This window comes from Oryx dammah, unplaced genomic scaffold (genome assembly GCF_014754425.2).
Source record: "Oryx dammah isolate SB20612 unplaced genomic scaffold, SCBI_Odam_1.1 HiC_scaffold_25, whole genome shotgun sequence".
NCBI lineage: Eukaryota > Metazoa > Chordata > Mammalia > Artiodactyla > Bovidae > Oryx > Oryx dammah.
Genome location: NW_024070209.1, coordinates 582,785 through 602,451, shown reverse-complemented (window position 1 = coordinate 602,451; position 19,667 = coordinate 582,785). Strand labels below are relative to the sequence as shown.

The window sequence follows — 19,667 nt, the reverse complement described above, 5'->3', positions numbered from 1 at the left end:
GCTATGAGGAGGCTAAAATGTCCTGGATGGTGAGTTATACTCAAGATTTTCAGGGAGCCAATGAACAGCTGGCACTGACTTCTCCGATGATTCAAGCATGCTTACTCAGGAGTCAACTGTTCAGAACATCCTCTGTCTCCTCAGGAGGCCTGAGATATAGACAACGCTGTTTCCAGACTGCAACCTTCCAGCCTGCTGAATCCCTGATAAAGCCTGATCGTTGCTTCTGTTGACAACATTCTAATGACCATTCACCTTCTACATGACAATTCATAAGTAACTCAAGTTATTCTTCAATCAGAGAAAAGCTCACAAGTTACAAACAACTCAGAGTGAAGACACCAATAGCTGCCCAGTATTGACTTCTTTAGCTCCTGGCTCAAATGGAATTTTCATAATCTACCTTTTTTTTTCTTTTATTTTTAACTAGAAGAAAAACTTTTAAATGTGAAGGAAGCACATTTCACCCTCTCAATCAGCCACTCTGCCCTTGATTCACACATGAGGGTAAGACAGTAAAGGTCTGAATAGAACCACTGTGCACACTTTTGGGATGCAAGGAGCAAACACCATTTGGGTTTTTGTCAAAATCTCAGTGGGAACATTTCTATTTGCTTTAATTTTCACTTTTAAAATTAACTGTAGAATCTCACAATTCAGGATGTGGAAATGTGAAATCACAAGATAGACCTTGCAGCTTTGATTAGTTTAAGGTCCCACTGGCCATTTAAGGAGGCAGAGGGCATCTCAGAATCTAGACAACAGGAAGTTTTCTTCTTCTTAGTCCAGAAACCGGAAGCTGGAGATATCTTATACAATACCATTCCTCATCATCTAGTCCAAAAACTTGATGTGGGTGTACATTCTCTAAATCCTGGGTGGAAATGAACTTTTATTTTAAAATACAATTTCTGAAGACATCTCTGGAGTGAGAATTTTCTCTATTTAGAGCAGGATTCATGCTGGGCAATTCTTTACTAGGGTATAAATCTCCTCCTGTTTAAGATGATCCATCATACTATGGCACTGTCACAGGATGAACAAATTTACTTTAGACAATGGCGACATCTTCAGTTTAGTTCAGTTCAGTCACTCGGTCGTGTCCGACTCTTTGCAACCCCATGAATCGCAGCACGCCAGGCCTCCCTGTCCATCATCAACTCCCAGAGTTCACCCAAACTTATGTCCATCGAGTCAGTGATGCCATCCAGCCATCTCATCCTCTGTCATCCCCTTCTCCTCCTGCCCCCAAATCCCTCCCAGCATCAGAGTCTTTTCCAATGAGTCAACTCTTCGCAAGTGGTGACACCTTTGGAAATGATAAAAGCCCTTTGTTGCTGCAGAAAGTAAAATTATAGAACAGAGCCTTTTAAAAACAAATACATTACTGTATGTACAACAGACAGCTAATGGAAAGTCACTGTGCAACACAGGAAGCGCAACACGGAGGGGTATGTGAGTCCTTATGGCTGATTCACACTGTTGTATGGTAGAAGCCAACAGGATGTCGTAAAGCAATTATCCGCCAATTAAAAATAGATTAAAAAAAAATAGTGAACATCTCCGTAATGCCCCCTGCAAAAAACTGCATTCCTGAGCATAAAGTAACTTCACCTGAATCACCAGAGCTGAAAAATTCCAAAAACTAATATACACCCCAGTGCCCACTGCTCTACTCTGAAAAATCTTAATCGTCAAGAGTTTTGAAAACAAACCAAAACATTTTATTTACAAAAGTAAAATTTCAACTCATTTTTATATATCCTATCACATTAATGCCGACAGCAACAGAATCTCTGGGATATTTGAAACAATTTGGATTTTAAAATACACTGAGGTCTGTGCAGCTCATTCCCCACAGCTATATTATAAAACTTAGAAAGGTTTCTTTAGCTTTGTCATTTGGTCACATTTTTTGTGCAGAAGTCACACTTCAGGGTAGGCTTACCACCAGCCATGATCACATAACCATTGGCTGTGGGTTTCCAAGGAGCAGAGGAGCCAATCTCAGCAAGGCCCGCACTGGCATCTTCAGCTGTTTAAATCTGAAGAGGAGTTCTGCGAAGCTTGTGCTCCCTGAAGAAATGGAATGGAAGGGAAGGGTCACACGTCACTCAACAAAGTCAGCCTCTTTGAAGGAAGCTTCAGACACACAATCATGTTTAAAGTTGGTATTCTTCTCTTTGAAAACAACTGCTAAAAGACACTACTACTGACCTTACGGATTTCCCTCATACACTCTAGGAGATGACTTGATATAAAACTTTAATTTATTCCATTCTGTACTTCTGAAACTGACTTATAACTATATGTGAAACAATTAATACTATCTACATACATATATTATTTAAATATAATTAATAAATACGCCCAGCGCCTCCCTGGTGGCTCAAAGGTAAGGAATCCACCTGCCAATGCAAGAGACGTGGGTTCAATTCCTGGATTAGGAAGATCCCCTGGAGAAGGAAATGGCAAGTTCCAATATTCTTGCTTGGGAATGCCCATGGACAGAGGAGACTGGTGGGCTACAGTTCAAGGGTCACAAAGAGTCAGATATGACTTAGCAAATAAACATCAACAGATTTCCTAAGACCTCGTTAAAACCAAAGACAGGGAACAAATGCATAAGAGCTATGAAAACAGCACCAATGTCCTGATACGCTATGGAATCTAACAGACCATTCAGACTTGATGTGACCATCACTAGGGTTCAGTTCAGTTCAGTTGCTCAGTCGTGTCTGACTCTTTGCGACCCCATGAATCGCAGCACGCCAGGCCTCCCTGTCCACCACCATCTCCCGGAGTTCATTCAGACTCACGTCCATCGAGTCAGTGATGCCATCCAGCCATCTCATCCTCTGTCGTCCCCTTCTCCTCCTGCCCCCAATCCCTCCCAGCATCAAAGTCTTTTCCAATGAGTCAACTCTTCACATGAGGTGGCAAAGTACTGGAGCTTCAGCTTTAGCATCATTCCTTCCAAAGAAATCCCAGGGTTGATCTCCTTCAGAATGGACTGGTTGGATCTCCTAAACATTCCCCTTGCTATCTGTTTTCTATTTGCTCTGTCTGTTCTCTGTTCCCCTTTTCCTCTTTTGGACTGAGTACTTTACATGACTCCACTAGAGCTCCTCTGTTGCTTACTAGCTCTAACTCTGTTTTCTTATTTTTAGTGGTTGCTTTTTGATTTATAGTATTATCTTTACTTTCAAGTGAGATTACACCTACTCACAGGTAGTAAGAGTCTTATGGCTACTATGACATTTCCAGTAGTGTGGGTCTGCTGGTTATGATTTCTTTCAGCTTCTGTGGTCTTTTTTTTTTTTTAAGATATTTTTGCTGGGTGTAGTGTTTTTCCTTTGAGTTCTTTACAGATGTTATTCCATTAACTTATCACTGGCCATGCTTCCTATGAAAAATATGCACTCTTATTTTTGTTTCTCTGTAACATGCTCTTTTCCTCTGGCTGCTTTTAAGATTTTTTTTGGACAATTTATTATATACCTTAGCGTAACTTTATGTTTCTCAGACTTTGGATTCGTTGGACTTCCCGAAACAGTTTTCACCAAACTTGGAAACTTTCCAGCTGTTATTTCATCAAGTGTTTTTTTCTGTCCCTCTCCCCCATTTTTCTCTTCAGGGACTTCAATCTCTTGTAAACTGGGTACTTGAAGCATCAGAATTTCTTCCTCCATTTTAATGCTCTGTTCCTGTTTTACAATTTTCTTCTTTTTGCATTTCATTTTGCATAGTTTCTAATGCTACGTCTTCAAACTCACAATTATTTTATTCTGCAATGTCTAATCTGCCACCAATCCAATTCAGTGTATTTTTCTCCTCAGAAGTATAGTTTTCATCTCTAAAAGTTCAATTAGATTATTTTTATATCTTCTATATCTCAATGTCTTGAAGTATGGAATAGAGTTATAATAACTGTTTTAATGTCCTTGTCTGCTAACTAACATCCACTTATTTCTCATCTCTTTCATTATAAGTTGTTTTCGTGTTCCTTTGTATGCCAGACATCAATGAATTTTACCTTGCTGGCTGCTGGATATTTTCATATTTCTGTATTCTTGAACTTTGTTCCTGAATGTAGTCACGTTACTTGAAAAAAGTTTAATCCTTTTGTGTTGTGCTTTCAATATTTTTTTAGGTGGGATTAGAACTCTATTTAGTTTAAGGCTAAATATTTCCCATTATTGAGACAAGATGTTCCTGAGTAAGGCCCCTTGAATTGTGAAGTTGTGGGAACAGGCACTGATCCTGTTGTTGTTCAGTCCCTAAATTATGTCTGATTCCCCGAGACTCTATGGACTACAGCAGGCCAGGGTTTCCCTGTCCTTCAGCATCTCCCCGAGTTTGCTCAAACTTATGTCCATTGAGTCGGTGATGCCATCCAACCATCTCACCCTGTCAGCCCCTTGTCCTCCAGCTCTCAATCCTTCCCAGCATCAGGACCTTTCCCAATGAGCTGGCTCTTTTCATCAGGTGGAAAAAGTACTGGAGCTTCAGCTTCAGGATCAGTCCTTCAATGAATATTCAGGTTGATTTCCTTTAGGATTGACTGGCTTGATCTCCGTGCTATCCAAGGGACTCTCGAGTCTTCTCCAGCACCACAATTCAAAAGCATCAATTCCTCGGTGCTCAGACTTCTTTATGATCCAACTCTCACATCCATACATGACTGCTTGAAAAACCACAGCTTTGACTACATGGACCTCTGTCAGTAAAGTGATGTCTCTGCTTTTTAATATGCTGTCTAGGTTTGTCACAGCTTTCCTTCCAAAGAGCAAGAATCTTCTAATTTTGTGACTGCAGTCACCATCAGCAGTGACTTTTGGAGTCCAAGAAAACAAAATCTGCCACTGTTTCCACTGTTTCTGGATCTGCACAAACTGGGAATGTGCCCTCTAATCCATCTGGACAGTTCTTCCCTCAGCCTCGGGAGATTTCTTCACATGCACGAGCTGAGCAATAAAGGCGCCCCTAATATTGGAGGGGGCCCGTCTGCAGGTGTCTGGCATTCTCTGTGTGCTGCTCTTTCCTCTCTGGCACTCCGTCATGTAAACTCTAGCTCCTCTGGGCTCCCTGCATTCTCAGCCTCATCACCTCAGCTCTCGGAGTCTTCCAGGTTCTTCCTGGGTTCTTCCTCTCCCTGTCCCACCCCCCACGCCCCAGTCTGGAAACTGTCAAGGCGATTAGCTGGGGCAATCACCGAGCTAATCTCTTTGTTTCTCATCTCTTAGGGGTCACTCTTCGTCACTGCCTGATACAAAAGCCATTGATTCATATGCAGTGTCCAGGATTTTCTGCCTTTTTGTTTTTTTGTTTCAGGTGGTATAGTAAATCAGATCTCTGTTACTCCATCCTGGATGAAAAAGGAAGTCTATGCTTGAAAATTTTTTTCTCTGTTTAGTAGCTTTGACTATTATACAATTAGGTGTGGTTTTCCTTGCATTTATCTTGCATAGGGGTCTGTCATCCATTTTTCAAAATTCTTAGCCTCTGTCTCTTCAAATGTTGCTTCTCTTTTTCTCTCTCCTCATTGTGGGATCTTAACTACATGCATGTCTGACTTCACTGTACTTCAAATGTCTCTTCCTCTCTTTTCTGAATTTGATACTCATTTTTCTCTCTGTGCTTCAATCTGTTTACTTTCTACACATCTGTCCTCCAGTTCATTTATCTGCTATGTCTAATATGCTAACTAATCTACATATGAATTCTTTTTTTTTCGCCCTGCTGGCATGGCTTTTGGAATCTGTTCCTCAACCAGAGACTGAACTGGGGCCATGGGCAACCACTGGACTACCAGGCAACTCTCTACATACTGAATTCTTAATTTTAGTTATATTTTTCAGTTCTAGAATTCCCATTAACTCTTTCTTACTGATTCCAAATTTCTGGTGAAATTCTTCATGTTTTCCTCTATTTTCTTGGAAATATTAGTCATAGTAACTCCAGACACTGGAGTAATCTAAGTCTGATAATTCCAATATGTGGATCACATCCAAATCTGTTTCTATATTACCCTTTTTCCTCTTATGTCTTTTCATTTTGATTCAGCACTGATACTGTGAATTAAAAATTACGGAAGTTCAAGAGGTATTTTCTTCCTCCTATAAAGGTTATTTTTCCTTCTATCAGCTCTGTCCTAGACTGGTCTTAGGGCTGGTCTGTCTGGGAGCTTACCAAAGCCTCCACCGTGGTGGACTGCAAGCACTGCCCTTTGTTTCCTCGGCACTACAATGCTGCTTAAATCACCGTTCATATTGTACCGTCCCAGTTTCTGCTAGATTTCCTGAAGTTCTACCCTGTGCGCGTGCAGGTTAAGGTTTGATAAACGCCTCAAGGGAAGAGAGCACCCAGGTTTTGAGTTTTTGAACTCCTATGGTTCCCTCCTATCTGGGATTTTGCTCCTTAAGTTCTAGGCCTGGGCAATGATCAATTCAACCTCCGGCTCCTCCGCCCAGCAGCACTGCTGCTTTTTTCTAGGTCTCCACTTCCTCTAATGAATTGACAAGTGCCTTTGGAAGAGTGCCAGAGTAAATACGGAGCTTCTCAAATGCTTCCCTTCTCTCAGGAATTCTTTTTCTTCAGTCAAGTCCAGCTAGTAGGGTTGCCACCAATTCCTTTAAGCTTTATGAAGATATCCACTTTTATATTAGCTTTTTTGTGCGTGAGAGAGTCTGTCTAATACAAGCAATTCCACTGTGGCCACAACTAGAGGTCTCTAAATAGTGCATTTTCTTCTGAGGTTTTCAAGACAGCCAGAAATCAATAATGTCATTACACTTTAAATGATTAAATGGATAGATTTTGTATCTGATTCTACATCTGAAAAATACAGTCAGATGCTAAAACTTCAAACTGTTATGGAAATATTCAAATACATACAAAATTAGACTGCTATCATTTCAAAGTTTTATAATATTAGAAATTAATATTATGTGTTTTTTAAAAATATAAACTGAAAACTCAGAAAATAAAGAAAAATAGCTAGTAAAAGTCAATTAACAGAGAAGAACAACATGCATGTTAGCTTATTAGTATATATCAGTATTTGGGGCCCTGTGAAGACTCCATCCTCTTCTGAATGGAAATAAAGGTTTATGCATATGGAAAGCTCAGGTAGTTTTATTAGAGTCTTTTGGTTTTGTTTTCTGGGAAAAAAAATTGACAACAGTAACACCCAAACATGAATGAAGCCAAAAATCTAACTAGAGAAAATAACGCAGTAGAAGTTCCTCCTACCAAGAAACTAAACCCATCAGTGGGTAATACAGGTGTGAAAAGAGGACCCAGGTGCAGTTACCTTCCAGGCCTATGGATGGCAGGTGCTGTGGGGCTGGCACTGAGTGGTAGACCAGGAAGCAGGCCAGCATGCTCAGCTGCGACTCCTCACAGGGCTGCCCGCTGAGGTAGGCGTGCACACACCTGTCACCTCCAGCTGTGAGGGAGACACACACGGAAGAGAGCCAGCTGATTACACAACTGAGAGGCACAAGGAATGAATTCTTTTTATTATTTTCTCATCAAGAACGCACTGAGCACCTACCATATATCAGTTCCTGTGCTGGGCATTAACGTTCCCACTGTAAACCAGCCAGAGTGCCCCTCACTGCAGAGTTTAGAGTGTTGTGGGGGACAGAAATAGAATAGACCTAACATCAAACAGATGCTAACCACAAAACAGGATGAGTGCCATCCAGGTGCACTGGTCACCACGGTCATCTTCCCGGATACCTCCTCTGCCACCTTTCCCTCCTCGCTCACATGTGAGGGGACTGGATCCTGATTCGTCTTGGTCAGAGGTTCTCAAACTTTAACAGGCATCAGAATCACCCAGAGGACTGATTAAAACACAGATGCGTGGACCCCAACAATTTCCTTGATGGGGCCAGGGAAACTGTTTCCAGCAAGCTCCCAAGCAATTCTGCTGCTGCTGTTCCAGAACCCACGCTGTGAGAACCATGGGTCTGGGGCTATCCAGGCAGTGCCACTCCCCCAACACAGTGACCGGTTCAGGGACAGGCAGACAGACATTCAGGGAGAGTGACACACTCTGCCCTCAGAAACGATCAAGGAATGTGCATGAGTTTCAGTTCAGAGACACAAGGAGATGCCTGACAACATGTCTGCTAGAGGCTTGCAGGAAACAAATTTCTTCATTCTTATGGCAAAGCTTCTAGAAGCAACTCTATTCTTCCTCTAAGCAAAATGCACAGCTTGTGGCAAAGAACTGTTACTGTTCTGCCATCAGGAAAAAGTACTCTGAGGATAAAGTCACGGCACAGAGCACAACTGATGGAACCTCAGAGAGCGGAGCTGGAGCCACTGCAGTAAGAGGTCCCTTCAGCCTACAGTCACTGTCGACTCCCAATAACGTAAGCTTGTATGTGTCCTACGGTTTGAGCTGGGCTCCTCTGGTGGCTCAGCAGTAAAGAACCCATCTGCCAATGGAGGAAACGTGGGTTCAATCCCAGGGCCAGGAAGATGCCCTGCAGAAGGAAATGGCAACCCACTCTAGTATTTTTGCCTGAGAAATCCCATGGATAAAGGAGTCTGGTGGGCTACAGTCCATAGGGTTGCAAAGAGTCAGACACGACTCAGTGAGTAAACACTTTTTGAGCCAAGATGAGTCAGGCCTGCTGCTACTTGCAGATAAAGTAATTCTGATACAGAGAAAAAGGTTGAGAGAGAGAAAGAGAGAAGTAAAAATGGCAGAAAGGTGCCTGAGGCAGTGTGGTCACAGAAGGCCAGGGAGGAAGGGGCATATTTACACGGAGGCTGTGAGAATGAGCATGAGTTGGGCCGGCAGAGAACGAGAGGAAAAGGTTCTCGGGATGGGAAGCAGCTCCTTCACCAGTCCTGTGGGGAGAAAGAGGTCTGTGCTTTCAGGGAAGTGGAAGGGATCAGGGGGCCTGAGCGGAGTTTATGAGGAGCGGGTGGTACAAAAAAGAGGTTGTGGAGAGAGACAGAGGCCTTGCTGGTCATACAGGGCCTGCTGGCCAAATGGTAAAGATTTTTTTCACAACTGAATCAGCAGCCTTTGCAAGGTTTTAAGCAGGAGAGTTAGATCCATTTATTCTTCAGAAGACCACTGTCAGCTGACTAGAGATGGCGAGAGGGAGATGAGAATAAAAAGCAGGAAGATGTCCAGGAGGCGTCAACCGTCTTTGTCCAGGCAAGAACACATCACTGTTCTAGGACAGAAGTGGCAAAATGTGGACAGATTCACGACATGTCTAAGAGTTAGGAATGAAAGGCTAAGGTAATGGATTGGCTACCGCAGAAGAGAAGAGAAGCAGAGGGAGGAGGGGCAACAGTGACTCCAGAAAGGCAAGGAAGGAGAGACCGTCAAACAGGGATGGAACAGAAAGAATGGTCAGAGGCTTTCTGTTTGTCTTTTAACAACTGTGAAGTGGGAGAGCGAGCTGCCACAAAACTCAAGAAAGATCACTTTCCTTAAGAAGGAGATGGAGTGCCTGGACCTAACAGGAGGATGTCAGTCTGCTGGGAGGTGGGGGCAGCACGAGGTCTGATATAGGAAGCGAGAGGCCCTGCTTTGGCAGCTTCTCAGGAGAGGCAAGACAGAACGCAGCCACGTAGCTCCATGTCAAGGACTTTCTCCCGCCTACTGCCTTTCTGTTTCACTGATTTTCTCTATTGTTTTCCTGTTTTCAATTTCATTGATTCCTGCTCTTAAATGCTTGCTTTGGGTTTATTTTGCTTTTCTTTTTCTAATTTCTTGAAGTAAGAACTCAGATTAGTGATTTGAGACTTTCTCAGTGTAAGCATTTGGAGAAGGCAATGGCACCCCACTCCAGTACTCTTGCCTGGAAAATCCCAGGGACGGGGGAGCCTAGTGGGCTGCAGTCCATGGGGTCGCAAAGAGTCGGACACGACTGAGCAACTTCACTTTCACTTTTCACTTTCATGCACTGGAGAAGGAAATGGCAACCCACTCCAGTGTTTTTGCCTGGAGAATCCCAGGGACGGAGGAGCCTGGTGGGCTACCGTCTATGGGGTCGCACAGAGTCGGACACGACTAAAGTGACTTAGCAGCAGCAGCAGCAGCAATGTAAGCATTTAGCGCTATGAATTTCCTTCTCAATGTTGCTTTAGCAGGAAGATTTACACTACAAAATTTCAAAATTTACTCTAAACCTACAGTAATTCAGAGGGTGTCTGGCAAAAAGACAAACAGATCAATGGTACAGAACTGAGTCCAGAAACAGACTCACACTTACATAGTCCACTGATTTTCAACAAAGGCCCCAAAGCAATTCAATGAGAAAAAAAGTCATTTGCACAAATGGTCCTGAAACAACTAGATATCCATATTTAAATTTTTTTTTTTTTAATAAAAAAGGACAACTCCTATCTCACACCATGTAAAAAAAATCAGTTTGAGACAAATCATAGATCTAAATACAAAAACATCAAACTATAGAGCTTTTAATATTAAACTTAAAAAAAAAAAAACTTTCATGACCTGGAGTAGGAAAGATTTCTTAACACCCAGAAAGTAATAACCCTAAAACAAACTGATAAATTTGACTTCATCAAAATTTAAAACTTCTGTTTATCAAAAAACACTCTGGAAAAAATAGGCCAGGCATGGGAAACAGATGGGGAAACAGTGGAAACAGTGTCAGGCTTTATTTTTTGGGGCTCCAAAATCACTGCAGATGGTGACTGCAGCCATGAAATTAAAAGACACTTACTTCTTGGAAGAAAAGTTATGAGCAACCTAGATAGCATATTCAAAAGCAGAGACATTACTTTGCCGACTAATGTCCGACTAGTCAAGGCTATGGTTTTTCCTGTGGTCATGTATGGATGTGAGAGTTGGACTGTGAAGAAGGCTGAGTGCCAAAGAATTGATACTTTTGAACTGTGGTGTTGGAGAAGACTCTTGAGAGTCCCTTGGACTGCAAGGAGATCCAACCAGTCCATTCTGAAGGAGATCAGCCCTGGGATTTCTTTGGAAGGAATGATGCTAAAGCTGAAGCTCCAGTACTTTGGCCACCTCATGTGAAGAGTTGACTCACTGGAAAAGACTCTGATGCTAGGAGGGATTGGGGGCAGGAGGAGAAGGGGACGACAGAGGATGAGATGGCTGGATGACATCACTGACTTGATGGACGTGAGTCTGAGTGAACTCTGGGAGTTGGTAAGGGACAGGGAGGCCTGGCGTGCTGCGATTCATGGGGTCGCAAAGAGTCAGACACGCCTGAGCGACTGAACTGAACTGAAAGTTCAAAACATATTTGACAAAGAACTTTCAGCCAGAATATATAAAAACTCCTACAACTCAATAATCAAAAGACAGCCAATTTTAAACATGGGTAAAGGTTTCAAAGTTCAAAGTTTCCCTGGTGGCTCAGCAGTATCTCTGGTGGCTCAGACAGTAAAGTGTCTGCCTACAATGCAGGAAACCTGGGTTCAATCCCTGGTCAGGAAGATCTCCTGGAGAAGGAAATGGCAACCCACTCCAGTATTCTTGCCTGGAAAATGCCCTGGACAGAGGAGCCTGGTAGGCTACAGTCAGTGGGGTCACAAAGAGCCGGGCACGACTGAGCAACTTGACTTCACTTCAGCAGTAAAGAATCCACTTGCCAGTGCAGGAGATGCAGGTCTGAGCCCTGGGTCGGGAAGGTCCCTGGAGAAGGAAATGGCAGCCCACTCCAGCATTCTTGCCTGGAGAACCCCACGGACAGAGGAGGCTGGCGGGCTACATACAGTCCATGGGGTTTCACAAGAGTCTGACATGGCTTAGTGCTAAATAATAGCAACAATAAAGGTTTGAAAAGATATTCTGCAAAGGATGTATGAGTAACAAATAAACACATACAAAAATAATTAGCATGATGAGTCATCACAGACATGCAAATTAAAACTACAATCAGATACCACTACATATTCAGTAGACTGTCTAAAACTAGACTGATAATGCCAAAATCTGCAATGCATCCCACTGCTGGCAGGAACGTAAAATGGCACAATTTGGAAAATAACAGCAGAGCAATGGGTAGTTACAGAGAATACAAGAATGGCAGAATGTGGACACTGTTGAAGCTGCCTGATGGGGTTTATGATACTATTATATTTACTTTGCATTATGCTTTAAATTTTTCCATAATAAAATATAAAAGTAAATAAAAAATTTTAAGTTCTTAAACTTTAAACCCAATTTTCTTTGCTCAAGATTAAAATCTGAGATAAATCACAAAACATCAACAAAAATGATCAGTCTGCTGCACGAGTTTGGGTTACTAGTGAGCGAGCTTAGAAGCCCATGTCGCCGGTGATTTCACTGGGACACAAACACAGGTGGCACCTCCCGGCGCTGCCACACAGCCCCTGCTCCTGCACTTGTTTCACTGTTCTCCACCCCAAAGCTGCCAGTATCCAGGAGAGGAGACCACATACCAAAGAGCTTTTCTAAGTGACGGTCCTTTTTCAATAAAAAAATACACATTGTTGGCAATCAGAGTGGCAAGACAAATCTGGTGGAGGCTCAGAACAACACTGTAAACCCCCAGTCGTTCTAACAAGGAGGGGGGAGAAAGCAAGTCAGGGCTCTTTAGAGAGCGCTCTAGTCGCTGCCGGAGCCTCACTACATTATGCAACACGTGCGTGTCAGAGAGTCTGTGAAGGTTTGGGGACCCATTTCTTATCAACAGCAAGGGCCCGTTATGGGTGAACAAACACAAAACTGAACAAAACCTGAACAGCAACATCTATAAAGTAACATTTATATAATATTTATTTGATAATAATTTAAAATATTTAAAATAATATATAATACATATTTTTTCCCAAACATGAGAACAAAATGATTATCATATTTTTAGAAATTCTGAAACTTTATGACCTTTCAAATCTCAAGAGGAAATCACAGAGCAGACGCAGGTGTTAAACACGGGACTTTGAAATTGCTGTTTTCCATATACATATCCCTCAGGCTTCCTTGGTGGCTCAGTGGTAAAGAATCTGCCTGCAGTGCAGGAGCCCCAGATTCGATCCCTGGGTCAGGAAGAGAAAATGGCGACCCACTCCAGTGTTCCTGCCTGGAGAATTCCATGCACAGCGGAGCCTGGCGTAGTGCAGTCCATAGGGCTGCAGAGCCGCACATGACTGAAGCGATTCAGCAGCAGCAAGCGGCAGTATACATATCATTCACAACCTGGCTTACAATTAAATTTTTTCAGAAACCTTTTTTAAAGAAACAGCTTGTGTGTTAATTCAGGAGGAGAGATGGGACAGATGGGAAATGGGAGCGAGAGGGTCCTTCGGTGTTTGTCAAAAACCACGCCCCCTTACCCCTCCTCTGGGCTGGGGCCCTGGTGGGCTCGCCCCCGCTCTCATGCACATCCTTTTCCCTACTCCCTTGCACCCGTTTGACTTTGACCCTCCAGTAACTGGACAGAACTTACCCTGACTCTACAGCTGGGTGAAGACAGGCTCAAGCTAACCTTTTTCCCCTTCCCCCTCATTTCCATTTCCTATCTAAATAAAATAGAGAAAAAGCAAGAGCAGCTGGGACCTTGGAGAAACAAGTCACCCCTGGGCTGGGGGCGGGGCAGGCAGAGGAGCCTCAACCAGGTGCAGTGAACAGGTAGATAGCTTCAAACATAATCAGAGTCAAATCCCTAGGTTCTACCACTTTCTAACAACGTTATAGAATCAAAAGCTGTTACTACTGATATTATGAGGGTCAGCATTTACTCAAAGCAAGTTGGTGTCCAATATGTTTTGGAAGCATCTAAACTGAAAAGAATAAAAAGATCAAGGAGTTAAGTACTAAAAATGGATTTCAGGCATATATCACGTATTAGACAGCTTTCCACACATCAAAAGGCCCCATCACTTGCCTCCATAATCACTTCTACACTGTCAGGAATAACTTCACACTCTCCCTGCAATCACAAGGCAGAGCTTCTACTGAGAAGTCCCAGGTCCTCAGCGACTGACTCATGGAACTGGTGAAATAAGCATTCACTCTAAACTCACATCAAGTTTTCAGTGTGCATAGGATGCAAGCAGAAAAACTGGGGTCAGGCAGGGGACACACCACACCCCTAAGAAACAGGAGAGAGAGGCGCTGGAAAGAAACATGATCTGAAGCTAGAAAAGATGAAACAAGTTTCTAAGCGTCAAGTGGTATTTAAAATGCTACATTATACATTCTCTCCATGATTATAGAGCAGAGTTAAATACACTTGTTAAAGAAGTCAGGACTTCCCTGGTGGTCCAGGGGTTAAGGCTTCAAGCTCCTGGACTTCCCTGGTGGCTCTGTGGATAAGAATCCACCTGCCAATGCAGGGGGTATGGGTTCGATCCCTGGTCCGGGTAGATCCCACATGCTGTGGAGCACCTAAGCCTGTCCCCTACAACTTCCGAGCCTGTGCGCTAGGGCCCTCGAGTCACAGCTACAAAGCCCTAGGAAGCCTGTATTCCTAGAGCCCATGCTCCACAAGAGAAGCCACCCCAGTGAGAAGCCTGAGCACCGCAGCAAAGAGTAGCCCTGAGTCTCTGCAACTAGAGAAAGCCCACACACAGCAACAAGGACCCAGTGCAACCAAAACAAGACTCAGAGCTCCTAATGCTGGGGGCGCAGGCTGGGTCCCTGGTTGGGGAACTAAAAAACCTACATGTCACACAGTGTGGCCTAAATAAATAAATACGTAAATAAATCCCACTTTCTATCCTCAGAAAATGTTAGAGCATATAATCAGAGGGTAATTCAACTAACTGGAAACATGACATCTACAGCCATTTGGGATTGTACTAGGACTTAACCTGCTTACCAAGGAAAACAGGTTAAAACAGAAACCCCTGAGACCCAGTGCAGCTCGAAGGACAAGGGGTGCAACACTGCTCTCACCTTGCAGCCACTGGTCCAGAGTGTTGTCAATAGTGCATTTGACAACAGGGAGGAATTCTGAGTTCATAAAGAGCCCTCGCTTAGGCTGGTTCTGCAGCCGTTCCTGATGGCTTCTGGAGCTGAAAAACTCTAGCACCAACTTTATCTGCCAGAGGTCAGATGTCTCAGACATTTCTCTTCTTCCCAGTCTTCTTACAGCCTTGCAGAGAAAACAGAAATCCACTTGAAAGAGTGAAGATCCGTCACGTCCTCGGAGTTGTACACTGGACGACTTTTTTAATATGGTCATGAGATCAAGGAAGGGCAGTGGGGAGCTCGCTCTGTGTTTGATGCAGCCTGCCCCACAGAGAAGCCCTTTAGTGGGTTTAAGTACATGGTCATTCTGTTCAAAACGAACATGAACAGCCTTCAGATAAAAAATGGTGAAGGCAAACGAAGCTTATTCTTGGCTCAACAGCTCTGAGAAATGAAGACCCAATAGGTCTACAGCTGGTCCCCTCTGGGAAACCCAAGTTGGTACAATGATATGTCTGCGATCAGGCCAGGGATCCCAGGGGTCAGGAGGCAAAACCTGTATTATCGACAAGACTGTTCTTGTGACCCATCTGCAAAAGTCACCATGGCTGCAACCAGAGGGATGTTCCACTACAGGTGCCTGCCTGTGACTGCCAAGAGGTAAGAGTTCAGAGTGTAAGGAAAGAACACACTCTCACCATCAGCTGAAAAACACCACTCACGACTTGGCTGCTGTACACAGACACACTGTGAGAAGCAGTACTGGTGTGGACATCATATACTTACCAACCGAAAAAGGTGGATGTCCGACAATAAGGGCACACTAGGCCCACTTGGTTATTCTGGAACTGGCCTTTGTAATTAAGACTGTTTGCAAGACAGGTTTTGGGGAATTATTTCCTGTATTTTCCCACTCAGTTCTTCAGTAGAGATTCTTTTCCCATTAGAGATTACTTCCTTTGACACTGACTTCCAAATTCTTATCTGTGAACTCATTATATCATAGTCACTTGAGCTGTTTAAAACTATAGATCCTGGACTTAAATCTCAGAAATTCTGATTCAGTAACTGTGCAAGGAGACCTGAAGATCTGTACTGTGAAGATTTCCCAGATAAATTTTAGCCAAGTTAGAAAGCTATTGCCTTAATTTAATGGCAAATCTGAGTCTCAATGATATGACAATATTTAAAAGCCATATGTATTGCTAAACAGGACTTCCCAGGTGGCTCAGTGGTAAAGCATCTGCTTGCCAATGTAGGAGACGGGATTTCGACCCCTGGGTCAGGAAGATCCTCTGGAGAAAGAATGGCACCCCACTCCAGTATTCCTGCCTGGGAAATCTCATGGACAGAGGAGCCTAGCAGGCTACAATCCATGAGGTCACAAAGGACACAGACAGGACTTATTAATTAAAACAACAATTACTAATAACCTAAGAAAATAAATAAGTTCAATCCTTTAGGAAAGCTGTTGAGCATTATCTTCTGCATTACCCCTTTTAGACTCTTAATTTAAAGCAACAATAACAGAGAAGAAATTTTAAAATGAACTCCAGCTCCCTAAACCCCCACATGCTGACACTGTGACTTCTGTGAGCTTAATCACCAGGTGTAACTGCACATTACTGCCACCACCAGGGCACTGTTTGTTCACTTACTGCTCACTTGCATAAGCTTTTCCAGGAAAAGGCTTTGTCAGGAGGGAGGCAAGAGACCACAGGAGGATGCAAGGGGAGAAAGGGCGAAAGCGCACTCTCCTGGTCAGAGGAAGAGGCCAGAGAGGAGAATGGGAACCCTCGGAGTAAGAGAGCCATTTGTCGTAAACTCTAAGCTTCTGGTATATACAGAGCTTTCAACTTTGACAGAAATTCCTTTTCTGAGATTCTAAAAGCGAATGAGAAACTAAAAAGATGGACAGAGAAGAAATCTTACTGTATTGTCTGGCATGTTATTTGAAATATAGGATAATGCTCATCAGAATTAGGATAGGTTTTCCGAACCATACCTGATCCATCGCTATGTACGCAGGTAACATCTCTGGGGTCTCCTGAGTCACACATTCGTAGAGCACTGAAGAGAAGAGATCCAGAAGCTCCTGTTTCTGTGTAAAGTCAGAATCTTTTTGTAGCACAACAATGTATATTCCAAAATCAAATCAAAGAACAACTGTATAGTCACTATCATGGCCCATTCTTACATTCTGCAGTGAATGATCTAAAAAGGTAAAAAAGGCTAGATCTTTATAAAATCAGAGTGCATGCAATATTAAACACCAATAAAACTACAATCAAAATCAAGTTCCAAGAAACAGTTAAGGCTCTAAGTGCTATGGAGGAGAGGAATGAAAGAAGCTGGGTAACACGAGCACCAGGACATCACAGAGCTATGCCATGGGGTGGGCTGGCAAGAACAGGATCCAGAAGGGGCACCTGCAGCCTCCAAGATGCAGCAGAAACACTGAGCAGAATAGGTTTGGGGCGGTGGCACAGCAAGCCCAGCTGGGGTCAAGGGCAGGCGTGGGCTTTCAGCAGAGACCTGTGGCCTTCAGCTGAGCACAGGCCCCAGCCCTTACTGGCTATGTGACCTCGGGTATGTGACAGGTCTAAGTGGCAGTATCTCTCAGCAGGAAGTACCTACACCCAGGGTCAGAGTTAAATGAGAAAAATTACAAAGAATATTGAACAGAGTGCCTAACACATAGTGAAGATTCAATAAATAAGAGGCAGGCAGGTTCTGTCATTTTACTTTCAAAACAACGATGTAAGGCAGGTGATATTATAATTCCACTTTTAGGAATAAGGAAATGACATCTCAAAAAGACTGAAAAACTTTTCCAAGGTCACACACACTTGCAGACAATAGACCATCAATCCCAGAACATATAATTCCTACATCCAGTCCTTGCCAACTGAGATGATGGATAAATCACAGAATCTACTAGCAAGCACCCTTAGATTCCTGAAGAGAACAGCCTTATGACCAACAAAAAGGGTTATAAAATAAAAAGAAACAATCATTACAAGAATACATAAATACCAGTAATCAAAATTAATGTCTTAGAAATTTTAAGTTGTTTCTACTATTAAGATAGGAAATTACTGAATTTAATTGTTTTAGACTACGAAAAACTTATATTTGCCAAACAAAAATCATTCAATGTGCCTAAGGCATGTCATCAAAGACAGATAAGCATATTTTGCATTTTTTTTTGGTAGTCTGAAGACAGAAACAAAGCCTAGTCTTGGAGCTAAGCAAACCACATAATACATACCTGCCCAACGTTCACAGTTGGTTTGCAGAAATATTCAGCAAATGACAGAAGTGCTGGATCAGAAGTGAATGTGGAAATCGTTTCAGGCTAAAAAAAATAAAGAACAAGTATATGTGAGATAATAAAGATTCTTTTCATTACTACTCAAATTGTATGCAGCTGTAATCTTTTTTTTTTTTTCACACAATGTTTCCACAAAACCCAAGGCTGCTAGAGCTTCATCAACCTATTGGGTTGAAAGTCTTTTTTTCTTTTTTAGTAATATCAGCTTACTTCTTTTTTTTCGTACATGCCCATCCCAAACTCCCTCACTATCCCTTCCTTCTATCTTTCTCACTGGCAACCATAAGCTCGTTCTCGAAGACTCTGAGTCTGTTTCTGCTTTTTAAGTTCATTTGTATTACTTCCTTTCAGATTAAACATATACAGGCTGTCATACTTAAGAAATATACTGCATAAGCTACCATGAGCTACTGATTTATCAAAGGGCAGATTAAAACCAGGTGTTTCTTATAGAAGTCGCCCCGAAAAGGTTTTCCCTTCCTTCTTAAACTAACTGAAAGGCAAATTAGAAACTAGAATTATTTCTGAACAGATTAAGGAAAAAAGGTTATCACTCTAACCAGCCACTCACAGAAAGACAAATGCTGTCATAAGGTCACTAGATTTATGAAAGACAAAGTACGATGGTGGCTGCCCGGTGCTGGGAGAAGGGACTGGGCAGTCAGTGTTAATGGGGCAGAGGTGCAGCTCTGCAAGATAAAGGCAGTCATGGAGACGGATGATGGTAATGGTAGCATGCCGACACGAATGCACTTAGTACCAGAGAGCTAGACACTTAAAAGGGTAACCCAGTATATGCTATGTGTATTTTACAACTTTAAAAAAAATTGGGAAAAAAGGGTGACAAGGGATATGACTCAAGGTTCAAGACTGAAAATGGAATATGAAGGTTTTACCATTTTTCCACTGAGGTTTATATTTTACTTCTGAACTCAGGGCAGGCAGGAAATGGAGATGGTCTTTTAATTTTCATATACTGGCCCCATAAAAACTCAAGCCTAAACTTATCTATTTTCTTTACAAACTGGATTAGGGTCTTTGAGATGGGCCTCGGTTTATATCGGGTTTATATCGGGCTTCCCCGATAGTTTAGTTGGTAAAGAATCCACATGCAACGCAGGAGACCCCAGTTCGATTCCTGGGTTGGGAAGATCCCCTGGAGAAGGGAAAGCCTACCCACTCCAGTATTCTGGCCTGGAGAATTACATGGATTGTATAGTCCATGGGGCGGCAAAGAGTCAGATACAACTGAGTGACTTCCACTTTCATTCACTTTGGTTTAGTGCTAATTAGCAATAGTGCTAATTCAAGTTAAACTTTGCCCAAAAATCCTTTCAAATACTGACAAACAAAATTCACTGATGTAAATTACCTCAACTGATTCTCTGGACACTGTAATAAAGACTCACTCATAAGAACTCA

General features: G+C 42.7%; 1 protein-coding gene across 2 annotated transcripts in view; it reads right to left on the bottom strand.

The window, feature by feature from the left end:
• Positions 1 to 1,701: 1,701 nt before the first annotated feature.
• Positions 1,702 to 19,667, bottom strand: part of ANAPC1 (anaphase promoting complex subunit 1) — a 95,440-nt gene continuing 77,474 nt past the window's right edge. Inside the window, exons 44-48 of one of the 2 annotated variants that reach the window (XM_040267537.1) lie at positions 18,183 to 18,269; positions 16,917 to 17,012; positions 14,897 to 15,095; positions 7,316 to 7,450; positions 1,702 to 2,076 (exon numbers count right to left, since the gene is read on the bottom strand). In XM_040267537.1, the coding sequence (XP_040123471.1) occupies positions 1,961 to 2,076; positions 7,316 to 7,450; positions 14,897 to 15,095; positions 16,917 to 17,012; positions 18,183 to 18,269 (633 nt within the window). In that variant the 3' untranslated portion in view covers positions 1,702 to 1,960. The remainder of the gene's footprint in view (positions 2,077 to 7,315; positions 7,451 to 14,896; positions 15,096 to 16,916; positions 17,013 to 18,182; positions 18,270 to 19,667) is intronic. The other variant, XM_040267538.1, reaches the window with a different exon arrangement.